Consider the following 17709-nt stretch of genomic DNA (forward strand, 5'->3'; position numbering starts at 1 on the left):
TCTAACTAGATCTTTGCCAAAAGCTTCAGAAAGCCATCCAGGACTTGAAAATTAAGCAAGCATAGCAATCACTCGGAATTGTAAAACACAGCTTCCTGGGTTCTGCCTTTCAGTTCTACATTAGTAGTGTGGGTAGCATCTGATAATTTGTATTTATTTTCTTTTATTGCAGTAACATTAGTTTATAACACTATATATATTTTAGCATATAGGTTTACACGTTTTCAGATGTTGGTTACTGCAGCACATCACCCACTAAAGTACTAACCACCCTCTGCACTGGTCCACTGTACCCTGAGTCCTTTCCTCCTGCTTCCCAGGAGGAATAATTGATACTCAGCCTTTATTTTTAGGTGTATAACATAATAATTTGATGTAGGTGTACATATTGCAAAATGACCACTGCAATAATGAGAACTTTTAAGATCTTCTTAGCAACTTTCAAATGTACAGTGCAAAATTGTTAATATAGTTGCCATGCTCTTCGTGACACACCAGACTTCTTATTTTACAGTTTTTGATCCTCTTCCCCTATTTTGTCTCTCTCCCAGCCACCACACAGGGTCCCTTCACATTATATTTGTAGATAAAGCTTTATATCTTTACATCTACTGATAAAAGCTGAGAAAATTTACAAATAAATATTCATTTAAAAATTAACTGTGATTAGCTCATTACATATAAAAATAACATTTTAATGAAAATAGCTGCCTTTTCTAAAATTGAAACAAAAAATCTTCTAAGAGTTGTGGCATTACTGACATTTTTAAAATATGTGACTTAATGAAAGAAAATGTCTAATGAAAGAAAATGTCGGCTCTCTCTGTGTTGCATTCACATGTAATGGAGCCTCTGGAAAGCACCTTTACAGTGAGCTAGGAAGGGAGCCTGTTTGTGTTTTTTCAAAAATAGTTTTGAACTTATGAACTCTGAAAAGGTCTTGGGTGTAACCCTTAGGGATACTCAAGCCACACTTTTTTTTTTTTATTAAAAAGTTTATTTTTACATCATTTTGCACATTTTTTTTTTCATCTCAATTGTAATCCCCACGGGTTTCCCATCACCAAATCACCCCTGTGCCACCACCATAGTCCCGTGCATTTCCCTCCCTTTCCCCCCCCCCGTTTTTGATCCCATTCCCCACTCCACCCCCACAGAATGTCTCTGGTCTATGGTTGTTCATTATTTTTGTTATTTTCTCGCCTGGTCCATTATACTCCTGCTATGAGTGAAACCATCTGGTATTTTTCTTTCTCTTTCTGGCTTATCTCACTAAGCATGATCTTTTCCAGCTCCATCCAAGTTGCTGCAAAAGACATGTGTTTCTCTTTTTTGGTTGCTGAGTAATATTCCATTGTATATATGTACCACATCTTTCTAATCCAGTCATCTACTTTTGGGCATTTGGACTGTTTCCATGTTTTCCAATTGTAAATAAAGCAGCAATAAACATGGGGGTACAAGTATCTTTTTCAATCAGTGTTTTTGTGTCTTTTGGGTAGATACCTAGGAGTGGGATTGCTGGGTCATAGGGAAGCTCCATGTTTAGCAGTTTGAGGAACCTCCAAACAGTTTTCCATAGTTCAAGCCACACTTTTGAGCCTCTGCCATTTCGTAGTGATGCTGAGGATTTCTTTTTGGCTTATTACTTAAATTGGCGTGTAAGAGATTTGATGCCGTCTGTCTTAGACCTTGTTTGTATTTTCAGGTGACTTACTGAGTAACCTATTGCAGAGTCCTAGCTCATCCAAACTACTGAGTCAGCCAATCCCTATCCTTGATGCGGAGAGTGAGTATGTTTGTTCCCTGGCATTGGAGTGCTTGGCTCATCTCTTCAGTTGGATTCCTCTGTCTGCCAGCATCACCCCATCTCTCCTTACCACCATCTTCCACTTTGCACGCTTTGGCTGTGACATCCGGGCCAGAAAGATGGCATCAGTTAACGGCAGCAGCCAGAACTGTGTGTTGGGTCAGGAGCGCGGCCGGCTTGGGGTCCTGGCCATGTCCTGCATCAATGAACTTATGTCCAAGAACTGTGTGCCTATGGAATTCGAGGAGTATTTACTACGTATGTTCCAGCAGACTTTCTACCTCCTGCAGAAAATCACCAAGGATAACAATGCCCACACCGTGAAGAGCAGGCTGGAAGAACTCGATGAGAGGTAATGAAAACAGGTGTGGCGTCGGCTGTGCCCCGAGAAAGGGCCCTGGCTGTTTGTTACCTTGTGCCGCATAGTCTGTAATCCTCTTTGGTTTCAGAACTGGGGGCCCCTGGTGAGGCACAGAAAGGTAGGTCTGTATCAGTAAGTGTAAGATTAGCTGGAAGGGGTAGGGTGGTAAAGGGAAGTGAGTTGAATTTGAAAAGTGATGACGAATTGTGTAGGTGTGTTGTCTTCCCCCCACCCGTCTGTCCTCCTGCCCTTTCCTCACTATTTGCCTGCAGGTCTGAGGTGGTGCAGGAACTGATGCTGCCCATGCATAGCTGCGAACAGGAGAGGAGGTCTGCGAGGTACAGGGGTTACCATCACCCTTTCTCACTTGGTTCTGCGTGCCAGCTTTGACTATTGACTTTCCCAGGCAAATGTGTGGTGTTTGGGAATGTTGTTAGGAGTTACACAAATGGCAGGATTCGTCAGAAGAAAGGGCAGTTGTTAATGTGGGCGCAGCTACCCCAGCGCACGCCGTTCCCTGGCTCCGGCCCTCTCGGCTCCCTAAAGCTGCCTCGCCGCCGCCGCGCGCTCGGGGAGAGGCTGCGTCACAGCAGTCGGAGGCCCGGGCTGTGGCTTGTCTCCTTGCAGATGATGTTGTTTATTTCAAAATCTTCACCAGTGTGGTGCAACTGCTGTGTAAAAACAAGAGTGTTGGGAACTTATGTCAACTGCACAGAAACATCCAGGCAGATAACCTGTACTGAATCGTAAATACTGACAGGTTGCGTGGCAGCATAAGTTGTTCATATTTTAATCAGTTTTCCTTGGCTTGTTATTATATAGAGTTAAGCTATTTCCTTTTCTTTAGCTAATGTTAAGATACTTCTAGGGCTTTTTAAATTTAGCAATTAAGTTTTTCTAAAATGAAAAAATTTGGTACATAAGATTATTTTGGTTTGGTTTATTGTAAACTGACATTTTCTTTGTATAATCAACTTACAGTTTGGTACAGTAATACATTGGTTTTATTTTTCTTTAATTAGTGTGTGAATTCAAAAGCATTAATATTCAAGCACAATTTTATATCCTTTCTAGCTTTTGTTTAAGAAAGGCTGTATTTTCATGTTAAAGAAAAGCTAGTGCTTGCACCAACACCAGGTAGAGTTGCTTTGGCTTTCCTGTCATTTCGGCTTACCTTTGGGTGGTGTAGAGATAACGTCATGGGTTGTCTATTACTGATTCTGTTACATGTAACTTTTGTGATCTTGGTTTTATATTTTAATCCTATGCTTCCTATTGCCCTGTGAAAGCTGAGAGGTGCCTGGAAGCAGAAAGGTGACATAAACAATGCTGTGTGCTTGCTTCCTGGCTCCTGGGCCCTACCGCTAATTCTAAACAGCTAAGTCCGTTCTCAGTTGTTTAGGAGCTGCTAACTAGGCCCTTTGCTTCTCTTCCCTCTCCTGCCTTTTTTCTAACTTTACTGCTCATTAGCACCTGTACCAGAAGGTGGGCAAGGGAAAGAAAATGAGGTGAAATACATCTGTAGTTTTAGTGACTGAACAGCCTTGTTTGTATTTTTTTAAAAATTGGGTTGGAGTTTACAATAAAATTGAGGTTGTATGCTATTTTGCCCTTGACTTCTCTTTATTCTTTTATGGGCATAGGGAATTGAGGGCCTCTTTCTAAAGAGCAGTGAACTAGTTGATGACTGTCGAATATCCGTGCACCAGTGTAATAATGCAGCAAGTGGACGCGAAGAAGAGGGGCCCTGCTTTTGGGCGGTAGTGTTTGGAGAAGTCAGGGAGCCATCTCTTTGGACTCAATCATGTCGAAAAACAATGATTTATTGCTTTACTGTTTTTCAAGTATTTGACCCCATAGTCCACCAAGAGAGACAGCCATTTTCCTTGTCAAGTGTTTTTTTTAGCTGAAAATAAGCTGACATGTAGAGGTTGGTCAGACAGCTTGGCCACACACAGTGTTACAGGTCCCAGGAATCATGTGGGACCTTTTATCTATGAGCCAGTTTTGCTCTTCTGTATGGAAGTCGTCTCCCTCTTAATTATATTCACATAGCTTGCTTTAAGAAAAAAAAAAAAAAAAAAAAAAGAGCCATTTACAACTGAGAGTTTCAGGATTGTTCTTAGCTATTATTTATTTTTTGGCTAAGGCCTAGCTTGTCATTGCCTTTTTTTAAAATTCTGTCTTTGAAATGTAATGTGGAGGTATACCCATCTCATTTTCTAATCACCTTTTGGTATTTAGGGGCTTAAAATGACAGTTTTTGAAATGTGAGAGTGATGATGTGCTGTGCATTTAATAACAAACATCTCTTATCCTTGCAGCCTTGACCCACACTCTACTGTGGAATGTTTCTGAATACAAATGAGTTGGGGATTCACTGTGATATGAAAAGAAAGAGCCCTGGAGTGGGAATGCGGCCCGTTCAGCCCCCGCGCTGGCTGGGCGACCTTGGGCTGGTCACTTTATCTCTCTGGGCCTCCTCTGCAAAGTGAGGCATTAGGTCGGATCGTCCCTGAGCCTTGTCCAGCTCTAACAACCTTCCTCCTGTATATTTGAGATCACTTTTAGAGTGGATTTCGGATATAGGCTATGTTTAGCCAGAGGGTGGGGAAAAAATGAACATTAGGTTGCAAAGCTGAATTTTGGCCTTGTTTACTTTTTGGAATTTTTTTTAAGCACATTCCCTTGAGTGTATTGGACCCTTGTAAAGAAAACCAGCCTCCCCGACTTGCCATGTTAAATTGACAAAGCTGTTCTGCCCATCAACTTTTTAGCTTCATTTCCTTTCACTTTTATTGGCTCATAACATAACGAGATTGGAACTATGAGAACACTAGTTTATAAAATGCCTAGTAGATAGTATCTGAGGATTAAAGTTGCTTTTCTGCTATGTTTCAGGTGGTAATGGAATGAAGGGTTGCCTGTCCTGTAGGTAATTGTTACAGGCCTTTATATTTTTAAATGGAAATATATTATAAATCTGTTTAGTTTGTACTGAAAGATTTGGATTGAATTTAAGTTCTCTTCTAATCAGCTGGCTGGGTTGCTTACTGTCTCCTTTGTCTTCTTGTCTTATTTAGCTATATCGAGAAGTTTACTGACTTTCTGCGGCTCTTTGTGAGTGTTCACTTGAGAAGAATTGAGTCCTACTCCCAGTTCCCAGTCGTGGAGTTTTTGACACTTTTGTTCAAGTACACATTTCATCAGGTAAAGCACCTACCTCGGTGCCCCAAGGTCCCATCCCCCGACCGTCGTTTGGTAATTTTCGAGTGGACAGCCCTCTAATTTATTTCTCAAGCATTTGTGTAATGCTTCCTATGTGAAGATCACACATTTAGTCATCAAACAACTCTATTAGGACAGATATTGTTATTATCCCTCTTATACATATAAAGAAACTGAGGACCAAGAGTAAACTGCTGGGGGTCAAACAGTAAGTGATAAAACCACGATTTGAACCCACAGAACCTGTGTTCTTAGCCACTAATATGTTGGAGAAGCAAAATACAGAAAATGCCTGCAATTAGAGCTTTCAGTTCTGATCTGTAACTGTGACTAAAAGATCCCACAGGGAGACTGTAGTAGAGGGTTGAGTTTGGTGGGCTCCAGTTTATCCCCCTATTTAGGAAATGTTTTTGCAACTCCCTGGATTTTATATAACCTGCACAAGCACAGCCCTTTTATTTTATTGAATTCATATCCTAGTGATCCAGGGTTTAAAAAATTTTTTTATATATATATCTGTTATAAGTTTACTGAAGTAAAATTTGCACAGTATGAAGTTCACCCATTTGATGTTAATGGTGTTATGTATGAAGTTATGTTGTATAACCTCATAACACCATTGTATAATGAAGTTATGTTTAACAGACTTGCACAGCCATCACCACAGTCCAGCTTTAAATATTATTGTCACACCCTGCTCCTTGTGCCCATTTGTATATGTTTTAAAATTTTTTTATTACGTTATCTCATACATACAGCAGGTACATAGATACATGCCTTGATAGAGAAAGACATAGAAAATTTCTTTAAAGAAATAGTGCTGAGAAGCATATCTACCAGGGAAATGAACCAGACAACTTAACTCAGGCTTCTCAAGAGTTACAACCAAAACAATAATAGATACAGTCTCAGACACATTATAATAAAAGTGTTGAAAGCCAGTGACAAGGATGGAGCACTAACGAGAAGAATAAGTTGTGAGGGAACAAACAATGGCCTGTCGGGATGCTCAGGAGAGACCTCACAGGCAAGAAGGGACTGGTGGGAGCTGTTGAGTGCTCACAGAGACTTCCCAGCTGGAACCTTCAAGAAGGAAGGGAAGGGAGCTTCACTCAAAAGCAAAAACAAACAGGTGCAAAAGGGGTTATTATAGAGCAACAGCAGCCGACAGGGGACAGACACCTCAGTTCAACAGCGTGGGGGGGGAGGGCAGGGTGAGCAGACTGCCCGAGGCCACATGGACCATCGCAGACCAACTTCAGCAGCATCTTCAACCAAAGATAGCAAAAGTATCATGTAAGAGAGACCGTGGGAAAACCCAGGCAAAATAGTAAAGGAAGACATTGGAAAAATAAAAAGGGAAACTACCAAAGAAAACAAAACCCCAGAGAACCCAGCGGTAAGAGTGAACCATTTCTGGGAGGAAGGAAAGGCCAGAGCTGTAGGAGGCGATCAGAGGTGAGAAGGCTTCAAGGTGTCCAGCAGGGACAGTGAGTGCGGAGTGCCGGGAGACAGGCCGAGCTCTCCAGGCCAAGGGAGAGGGGGAAGTGTGAGGAGGTATGGGGTTGAGGCTGGAGAGAGAAGTGTCAGAGGCGAGGAGGTTATGGTTGCATCTAAAGTTGAGGCAGGTGAAAAGGATATGAGCGATACCTTTGGATAAGTGTAGCAGAAATGAGAGCGAAACAAGGAGCTGGTGCTAAGCTGAGGAAGAAGGGTCTATTGGAAGTGGAATAAAAGCATCTTCAAGTTCTGCTCCCTTTTTGAAATGGGATCCTTTAGCATGTGACATACAAGAAAGCTAAAAAATAGCCTTAAAGTATACAAGTAACTTAGGCTTCCTTCTTTGGACTTGGTCCCAAATGTTCCATGTGTGAGCTTTGGTTATTTCCAGTAGGTGTGTGTCCTTGAGCAAGTTTTTAAATTTCCTTAGTCTAAGCATCTTGTGGGCCTTTCCCACTGTTCACCTTCTGTTATTCTTTCAGTAGACTCCTACATTTTATTTTCCACAGAACTGAATATGGTGATTTTATGTATTTATAAATTATGCTTATATACTGGGGAAAGAAAAAAATGTGGTCCTGCAGTAAATGGTTGGGCTCTTCCTCTCTTTACCTGCAGGTCTGGTCAGCTGAGCGCCCTTTGGCTCCCTTGGCCTCCTCTGTGAACCCTCCCTTTCTGAGGGCCCAGCAGGCACAGGGCTGAGTACGGAGCAGAAGGCAAGAGCCTGGACCATGCTCCTCACAGTGCAGTGCTCCATGGAGGGAGGCAGCCCCTAGCTGGAGAGGCTTGAGGAGAAACGATGGCAGCAGTGGTGGCGGGGGGCCTTTGGGCTGGCTTCAGAGTGAGAAAGGGAGCACTCTTGGCGCGCTCTGGGTGCTCGTCTGTTCCTGAACAGTGTGATCTTCATCATAGTTAGATTCTCTGTAAAGTAGAAACTTGTGTCTTTGCTCAGGCCCAGAGGAATGTTAGGAGTATTTTCTCAGTATTTTTGCCTTTCACTTCTGAAATTCACAGAAATTTTACTACCAGTGAACATTTGAAAGAACAGTAGTAAGGCAAAGATGGTGTTATTATCTTTCACCATTTCCCTCTTCTGTTTCTTTACCTACATTTTTCTTTCGCCTGCGTGTCCCAGCTGATGTCCCTCGAACCACTAATGCTCTGTGAGGGTTTGGTGTTTGTCTGAGGGTTCTGAGAAGTTGAATGACTCCCAAGGTGCAGCTGGCCTGTTGCTGTCGTGACCTTAGCTATCTGTACCCACTGTGACTTGAGGCCTGAGGCCTGCTCGTGGGCAGTGCATGGGGCCGCATGGTGTGACTGCCGGTGTGGATGAGAATGTGGTGCTTGGGTCCTGCAGAGGCTGTGCGTGCTCCTTCCCCCAGCTTTGTGCTGCAGAGTCCTCCAGTCGAGGGCCCGGGGAGTACGTGTGATTGACACCACTGTGTATGTGGTACGCTTTTATAGAGCATCTGGTCAGTTTTGTTCTTTGGGGCAGCTGGTGGGTCTTTTCAAATGGAGGAAGGATGACGAAGTGACGACCGAAGTCAGGACGGGACTGCACCTTCTGGCCAGCAAGTGGAGGCCTGTCTCCCTGCTTCCGGTATTATTTCCACACAGCTTATTTTTTTCCCCCCTGCTGTTCTCTGGTTCATTTCATGTCATGGACATCCTGAGTTTTGTGAAGCCTCAAGAGGTAACAGGAAGTGGTCATTCTGTTTTCTGAGGAGGCTTCGGCAGTGGTCCTGACTGAGCTGTAGAAGCTCTAGGGCTTCCCTTTGGGTTTTGAGGTTGAAATCTGCTCCATTTTTAAAGTTGCAGCTTTTCTGTTTGAGGCTTGGGCTGGGTCCAGAACTCCCACTGCTTGTTACACACATGTTAATTATTCCTTGGACAGATTCCACTTACACCTTTGTAAACTTGAATTTCTCTGTGGGACAGAAAAGGAAGGAAGGTGATCTAGGAAGAAGATATTACTGGTGTAGCTATGCTCATGCCACCCACCCAGTGTATTGTTCAATGAAGCAGTCATTAGCATAACCAGAGAGTTTTTATAGTAGCAGGAATTTGAGTAGCTATTTTGGGGGTGGGGGGGGTCTCTGGTTGAAACTGAATACATATTAGAAGGACTGGATGTTGGGGAGCACAGAGCTTACATTTTGCTTGAAAGGAAAATCTCAAGACTCTTGGGAAAGTCAGAGACTTGCTCTTTTTGTCTCTTCTTGTCTTTAACAACAGTTGGTTAGAGGTTGCTCTTAGCCTTTTTGACACCCCTACTTTTGCAGATGAGATAATTCCCAAGAGTTAGATTTAACAGTCTCCTTTTAATCTTAGATAAAAGCTACAGTGTCACTTTCTTAATGTTCAAGTGTGTAAAACTCATCTCCTTTGGTTTCTCGGGAATTTACTTGAGGTTCTGTCATGGCATGTATTGGAAAGAGTGTCGGCCCGGGGAAAGGAGCCTACCCCTCCTCCTCGTCTTGGCCCATTTCATATTTCTAGATCTATTTCTTTCTCTGTAGGACAGATTTGAGTTCAGTGATCTGTGAGTCTTCCCCATCACGTTTAAAATAGCTGTTTGCTGGCCTGATCTTGTAACTCAGTATATTCTGCCTCTGTCTCCTTATGAGGTGCTCCCTGGTACCCCTTATTTTGTTACGCTCAACAGGCCCGGTTTGAAGACCCAATGAAAAGATACTAATTGTGGGAGCAGGAAGGTGGGGAACCCAGGCAGATGGTTTTACCATTCTAGGGGACCTCAGCTGGTGAGTGTGCTTCTGAGGAGGAGAGGCACCAAGTAATGTCTTGTCTGGATCTCTTTTGCACCATAGCCTACTCATGAAGGTTACTTCTCTTGTTTGGATATCTGGACACTCTTTTTGGACTATCTGACAAGTAAAATTAAAAGTCGTCTTGGAGACAAGGAAGCAGTTCTCAACAGGTAAGTTCCACAAACAGTGGTAACTAAAAGTAGAGTTTTGCCAGTTTTGTGATCAAAAGTTCACAAGAAATTTTCAGTGAAAGCCAGAAACTTCCAGTGAAAGTCAGTCATGTTAAGCCATTTAGGAAGTTAATGCCAGTGAACATTTTCTTCTCCTTTTCCCTCATAGATCTTGATTTCAAGACTTTTTCAGATTATAGAAGTAATATATATCATTGATTTATATCATTGATTTTTTAAGTGTGTAATATGTGTGTGTGTTTTACGGAAATTTAGACTGAAGTGCATATTGAATGAAATAATACATTTGGTGTTTGTTTTAAAATAATTTATTGGGATGGGAAGGTGGGTTGGCTTATAGAAAAAACAGAATGGCCAGGTGCTTATATGGAGCTGAACTTAGTTGATAGAAACTTGGGATTCATTGTATATTTTTATATTGTTCAGAAATTCACAAGTAGTAAATGTTAGAAAAAGGAAGTATTTTAAAAACTAGGAGAAGATAGTGAATAACCACACTATTCAAAGATAATTATTTTTTGTAAACCAACATTACCTCATTAAAAAACACAGCACTGTTTGTTGTGGAAGGCACGGACTCATAGCCCTTGGGATGTCCTGTTTACACATCAGAACCATCACGACAACACCGTTCTTCCTCCCTCCTTCCCTCCCTTCACAGTAGCCTGGATTCTGCATTTAGAGTTGTAGGGCTTATTTTGGTTTTATTTTTGTCTGTTTCATTATTGTATTTATGGCATAAATCCCCTCTGGCCCCTATATATTTGTCAAGTCTGTTTACCCTGCTTACAAACAGAAGGTGTATGCTTCCTGAGTACTGTGGTCTTTTCTGAAGTGAAATGAGCTAATTATCTCGACTGCTTGGCACATTACAGATGCTCAGTAAGAGACGTCATAGCTGGTGGTAAAGACACTGCGTACCTCCCCACCCCTCCCCCCAGGGTGGCCCCCAAGGAATGTGCCATATGGAGCTGGAGAGGAGAAGGCCTTCCTGGGAAGGGTTGGATTGCACCGCTAAAACCCTTCAGAGCTGAGGTTTATGTTTTTTTTTAAATACTAAACAGAATATTTAGTACTTTTGTTCCCAAACATTCTTTCTGTGATTGCAAAATAGCTTCCAGGTTGCTCTGGTGTTAGGTCAGATGTGGTTATGGGTAGTTTATTCATCTGTCAGAAACCTTATGACGCAACAGTAGATCTTGGTTTTGGTGGATTTTACCAATTTTCAGTAGTTGTATTTTTGAATGAGATTCTTCAAAGAAAAGGCACATCATCAGATTACTGTGTCTGTCCAGCAGTCACGTCCTTTGGTTTTGCAACGGTGCCAGTTTGCTATATTTAGTGGTAGAAATTCTTCATATCTTTCAGGCTTGTTAGGAGAATTAACTGGAGAAATTATTTCTGTGAAAATGCTTTTTAAAGCATATTATAAATATGGTTTAGCTGTGGAGAAAATGGTTTCAGTGAACAAATATATAGCAGATTATTAATATTAAGTAAACACGCAGATTATTGTAACACTAGAAGGAGCAATGGTGTGGAAAGTTTAAATTCCTTTTCTGCATGTGTTACTTCAGTCAAGTTTTGTGCTGATCATATTTCCTCTTGCAAAGTGAAAATATTAGTTGCTCTTTTGCAGCATCTGACGTGTCCTCAGTACACCATGAGTGGGCACAGTGATGACACCCCAGTGTTGATCTGCCTCCCCAGGTGTCTGTCACCTGGCATCACGGCTGTCAGTGGTTCTGGTTAACCACATTACACACTGTGGATGTTTATCATTTGATTATCTTTTCTAAATGATTAATTTTTCCATGGTTAATTAATCATTGGTTAATTTTTTTAACCTGCATTTTTCATGGTTTAAAAAAAAATTAATGCTTTTATGCTTTAAAAACAAAAACTTGGAACTTCCAAAGCTGTTGGGTGGCTTATGCCATTTAGTAGTAACCACTATTCTGGGGAACTGCTTGTGGATCAGATACCCCCTAGTGGTTTAGGACCGTAGATGTCAAAGAAGGGTGTTAAAGTAGCCAGCCCACTAGGGTGCATGAAGATAATAGTTGAATTTACTTATGTTTCTTTTCACCTCTTATACATTTATACATGTGTGCTCAAAAGTTTTTATTTTTTTAAACTTATTTATTTATTTATGCATACAGAACTGGGGTACAGCCCAGAGGTGCAGCGGTGGTAAGATGATTCACTAGAGACAGAGTGGGGAGCAGAACAGGCAGGCTGATGGAGCACACTGCTGAGGGGAGCAGCCGGCGAGACAGGAGAGGTCTGCTGCGCCGTGTGGGTCACCTCCGGGACTGGAGATCAAACTCACACTGAAATGGCTGTGGCCAGCTTGCTGTGCTGCGTTCTAACCTGTTGCACCACCAGGGAGGAACCCGAAAAGTTTTTAAATGCAAGTTTGGTGAACACCGCTCTGGGTTATGAGAGACCCAGTGCAGAGGTGTTTTGCAGACACTGCTGATAGAGAACACTGCCCGCTGATCATCACCACAATTATTTTAACTAGAACATGTAAGTGACTAGATGTTTTTCAGTTGGCAGTGTGTATGTGGAAGAAGCTGGGTACTTTTGGAATCACACTTGTTGTTCAGGGCAGAATTTGAGAAACAACTTGTAGGAAGTAGTCAAGAATGTTTTCTTGGTGTCTTAAATGGGAAACGTAGGTGTGGTTAAGTCACAGAGACAGCACTCAGTTCCTGTCCCTTGTGGTTAAAAGGTTTTGCATCATTCATCGCAACAAAGTGGTAGGCATTGTAGTCTACAAATTTAGCAGAGCTAATGTACATGGATTTATTTTTGATCCTCAAAGTTTGGAAATTGGAGCTCAGCAAGTTCCCTGCAACAATGAGATTGTTCAAGAGTTTCTTGATCAGAATTGGTGAGAACTTTAGAAAACTTGAATCCCAGTGTTAGTGGAGTAAGTCTTCTGTAACATAACTAGCTGAACAAAATTGCAGGTGGGGTCCAGATATGCCACTGTGGAGAAACCTGAGTTTCAGCCTCCTTTTCTTCATTTATACTTTGGGGATGGCTGTTCCTACTTCCTAAGTTGTTAAGAAAATTAAATAAACCCGTGTGTGTATAGTACCAGCCTGACAGCAGGTGCTTAATCATAAGCATCTTATATCTCTTTCCTCTTTGTGCTTGCCAATGTGAAGGAAGACACTGTGTAAACTCTTACTTTTGTGGGAAGATGGGGGATGCCTGTATTGAGTTAAGCAACCTAAAATCATTGAGTCATGTCCTGTGAACCGCTTTGTTGCAAGAATGCTGGCAAGTGCTGATGACACACCAGCATGGGGATTCCGGGTGACATGAAATTGGACTGTAAGTAACTGTGGGCAATTGTAGGAATATTGTTGCCATGCCTCCCCTCCCCCCTTCAACTGAGTGGATTACTCTGCTTAGTAAAGGGAAGTGCCATTGTGACACAAGACATTTTGAAATAGTTGATAAAAGATATTAATTAGATTTATATAAGGGCTCCCAAAGCTTTCTAGCTCCTGCTAAGAGAAATGCATGCAGTTAACTGTCTCAGAGAGCAAATAAATAGGGTCTTAGTTATTTCTTTGAGTTGAAAAGCTACCCAGGACTATGCTTCAGTCCTCTGTAATTATCAGACGTGGGGTTTTGTCTGTCATGTTCGTGTTTTATTCATTTTCTTGTTGCCCTTTCATACATGATATAGTTCGTGGGCACTGACTGGTAGATGGTGTACATAATGTAATTTCATGTAACTTGTAGAACTTGTGAGGGCTATAGGTTTACCATTGTGGTTCAGGCAGTGCAAATGAGAAAGGGGAGAAGCTGGACAAAAAATAGGTTTTAGTCTGTAGTCCTCATCTGTTGTTAGCTCAGTATTCCCATTTTACTTTTCTAGTAAATGATGTTAAGTTTGTCTCTAAGCACTGCTTTAGTTTTTACTATGTTTTCCTTTTCGTTCAGCTTAAAATCTTTTCTATTTTTTTTTCTTGAGATTTCCTGTGTTGTTTAATTGATGAACATTTAGATATTTTACATTTCTCTTGCTTCGATTTTAGTCTGTTTTGATATGCAAACATAGTTTGTGTGATTTCAATTTTTTCCAGTTAAGGTTTGTTATATGATCTCTTAGTAAATGTTCACTGTACACTTGACATGTTGGTTAGATGAGGCTGGTTGATAGAACTAGCAGAGAAAAGACAACATACATAATACCTGTCAATTACTGAGAGGTAAACTGTCATGGCAGGCTTGTTGATTTCCTTCAGTTCTGTCAGTTTCTGCTTCACTTAGCCCTTTTTAATGTATCTAGGGAGCATTTATATCTATGTGAACCTCAGTGGTTACTCTGGGTATAAACATTTTTATACTTTTCACATTTTAACACCTTACATAGAATATAGAAATCTTACTACCATTATAGGTAATTTTAACTTCCTTTCTTTGTATTGAGGTTGCCATGTTTTACATCTATGTTTACTGAAAGCCCCATCAGATAAAGTTCTGTTTTTACTTTCATCCATCATTTGTATCTTAAATATCTTCATAGGAGAAGAAAGTGCATTATACTTACCCACACACTGGCCATTTATCTTGGTTTTCCATTATTCTTGGAATTCCAGGTTATTTCTCTTATGATTTACCTTCTGTCTGGATGAGCTCAGGCTGCCCTAACAAAAGACTAGTTTTGGAGACTAGCAGTCACGGGTCAGGGTGCTGACATTTTAGTTTCCAGCAAGGAGGCTCTGTGGCTTGTAGACAAATGATGCTTTTTCTCTGTGTCTTCCTCATGGAGCCTTTCCCTGTGTATGTGTGGAGAGGGCTGAGGGGAGCTGGCATGCACACACCTGCCATGGCCACATGTACTATGCACGCTGGTATTCCTTCTTTTCTACAAGTCCTGTGAATTAAGACCTCATTCTTGTGACCTCATTTAACCTTTATAACCTTTTAATAGTCTTAGAAAAGTAAAATGGGAATATTGAGATAGCAACAGTTGAGGACTACAAGAAGCAGCTCCCTCCCTAAGGCCAGTGGTGGCAAAGGAAAGAGGCAAAATCTAGGTTAGTGGGATAGGCCTCCTGTCCGAATACTGTCACCCTGGGGCTTAGAGCTTCAAGATGGGTCACAGTTTGGTATGTAACACTTTTTATCTGAAGAACTTCATGGAGGATGGTTATAATACCTGCTTTAAAAGTTCCAGCATCTGACTTCTTAAGGTAGGCATCTGTCGATGGGCATTCTTTTGAGAAATGGTCAGTAGCTCCTCATTTTTGTATGTTAGTTGGTGTTTTTTGGATTCGGTTGGCTGTTTAGGTATGGCTTTCACCTTCACCCATCTTATGGTCAGAGATGTATGTTGGATCTGTAAATATCACATCCATTCAAGCAGCGCAAATGAGAAAGGAGAGAAGTTGGACAAAAGAAGGTTTCTCAGAAACCCTACCCAGTGACTTCTTTCAATATGCCTTTGAGGGACAACCCCCGCCCCCCACAAGGGAGGCTGGGAAATGTAGTCTTCATTAGCCTCTTGCCCAGTGTTCTTTCACTAGGAAGAAGGGAAGAATGGATACTGGGGTGGCCCCCAGAGTCTGCCTGTCCATATATTATTCTCCCCAGTTCTCACCAAACACTTTGGAGGTCCATTATCTAAGTGTGCTTTAGCTTGGTTGGGTTTAATAGTCTAGTGGTAGGGTTTTTTTTTTTTTTTTTTTTTTTTTATTGTTTGTTTTAATAGCCATAGTTTTCAAATACCAGTAAAGGATTTTATTTACTTAAAGCTCTTAAAATTTCTTTAATTTATTTATGGGGCGTAGGCCAAAGATGTGAGGGGTGAGAGAATTCACTCGAGACAGAATAGGGAGCAGAACAGGCAGATCTACTGAAGTGCACTGCTGAGGGGACAGTGGGTGGGTCAGGAGAGGTCTGCCGCACCCTGTGGGTCAGCTCCCTGGCCGGGGATCAAGCCCAGGCTACAGTGGCTGGTGATAGCTTGAAAGCGCTGAGGGAGGCCTCTGCTAGTAAGGATTTTAGGTCTAATTTAGGATTATTCTTTGCATACTAAGTCTTAAACTCCTTTTTTTTTTTAATTTTTTTTAAAGATTTGTTTATTTGTGCATACAGAACTGGGGTACAGGCCAGAGGCTCAGGAGCGGTGAGAGGCTTCACCAGAGACAGAGTGGGGAACAGAATAGGCAGATCGATGAAGTACACTGCTGAGGGGAGCAGCGGGCGGGTCAGGAGAGGTCTGCCACGCCATGTGGTCACTTCCGGGGCAGGTGGGAATCAAACTCATGCGGAAGCGGCTTTAGATTCTCAGTGCTACGCTTTAACCCGCTGCACCACCAGGGAGGGCCAAACTCCTTTTTATCAATAGCTCAACAAGACTTTTTAATAGATGAAAGGGATCCCCTCTGCCCTCCCACCCCCCCAACGAAATCGTGAAAACGTTGGCTCATCATAGCAATTTACAGCATGAAATTTCTATAATGTTAGGAAGTTATGTTCTGAGTCAGTGGCAAATAGAAAATCCAGGCTAAAGTGTTTGATCACACCTGTTTGAAGTTTACTGATGTGGGGTTTTGACTCTGTTGGTAATATTTACCACAGATGTTGTATATTAATGAGCTCTACCTGCCACCAATCTTTTCTGGTCATGCGTAATCCAGTCTAGTTGAGGTTAAGTCATCTGCCAACACTGAAGGACTCACCGTTGTGGGCAGGGGTAGACAGTGCCTTTGACTTAATCAAGAAATGAGCTGCTGTGCTCACCATACTCTGAAATGTGATGATTCGGGAGGATTTTTTAAGTTGTTCTTACACTGTCTCTGCAGAGTCTCATCATGTAGGTTGTAATTCTCAGACCGGGTGGTCTTGGCATCGGGCACCTCTTAGTTTTGGTTATCTTGTTCTGGTTTTCACCTGTATCAGATTCAGTGACTTACTGAGAGTCTTGTCAGGAAAACATTCCACTCATAATTATTTTAGGACTTCAGTGTAGGAAATTGATAAGGCAGATTTTGAGGATGCGAAAAGTAGATGGGAATAAGAACAGATGAGGGCTACAGGGAGCAACTCCATTCCGGGGGCGAATGGTGCAAAGGAAAGAGGTAAAATCTAGAAGATGAGAGGGATGGGCCCCCTGTGTGATGGTCTCACCCCTGAAGGTAGGCTGCCCAGGGGCTCAGAGGAGAGGGCGCATGGAGCTGGGAGTCATTCCTTCGAGGAGAGCAGTCACTGGCTGCTTCCGGCTCCTGCAGTGTGCACGGCGAGACCAGCACTGGGTGTGTGGAGCGAGCTGGAGCCAGAAGCAGTGATTACTACCACGTGCCCTTTGTGGGGCAGCACTGCGGGGACAGCAAGCCCTGCGGAGGGTAGACTCCCCCTGCCTTCTGGTCTTCCCCCAGAGTCCCTGTTGATGGAGCCCAGCAGCCGGAGGAGAAACGTGCTTTGTGTGGTCGGGGCCCCGGCACCCCAGAGGAGTGAGGAGGTTGGCAGTGGGAGCTGAATAACCAGCATAATGGCGCACTTTATGAGTGGGAGCAGTCCCTGGTGTATCTTACAGATGTCTCAGGACAGGCACACATCTAGGCCAGACATGGTAGCAGCCATCACATGTACTCGCTGTCTTTTGCGTTAGGTTCTTACATACATGGGGAATAGCCAGACACCTGGGGCTGCAGGTGTTTCTTTGTGGGATTATTAGGTGGAGCAAGGTGTTAGGGTTCCCAGGCTGTTTTCATTTCCTCTTTTAAGTTTGAAGTCTTGTTGACTAAAATTTAGGTTTTGGGGTGGGGGTGGAGAAGACTCAGAGTCCATTGGTACCTTATTTGTAGGGAGAAGAACATG

The 17709-nt window shown here is 42.4% G+C and overlaps 1 protein-coding gene across 1 annotated transcript in view; it reads left to right on the top strand.

The window, feature by feature from the left end:
- Positions 1 to 17709, top strand: part of XPO6 (exportin 6) — an 80455-nt gene that overhangs the window by 40725 nt on the left and 22021 nt on the right. Inside the window, exons 7-9 of the mRNA XM_004691701.2 lie at positions 1709 to 2162; positions 5255 to 5381; positions 9728 to 9837. Of these exons, the coding sequence (XP_004691758.1) occupies positions 1709 to 2162; positions 5255 to 5381; positions 9728 to 9837 (691 nt within the window). The remainder of the gene's footprint in view (positions 1 to 1708; positions 2163 to 5254; positions 5382 to 9727; positions 9838 to 17709) is intronic.

Source organism: Condylura cristata, unplaced genomic scaffold (assembly GCF_000260355.1).
Source record: "Condylura cristata isolate star-nosed mole 26May11 unplaced genomic scaffold, ConCri1.0 scaffold00032, whole genome shotgun sequence".
In the NCBI taxonomy this organism is placed as follows: Eukaryota; Metazoa; Chordata; class Mammalia; order Eulipotyphla; family Talpidae; genus Condylura; species Condylura cristata.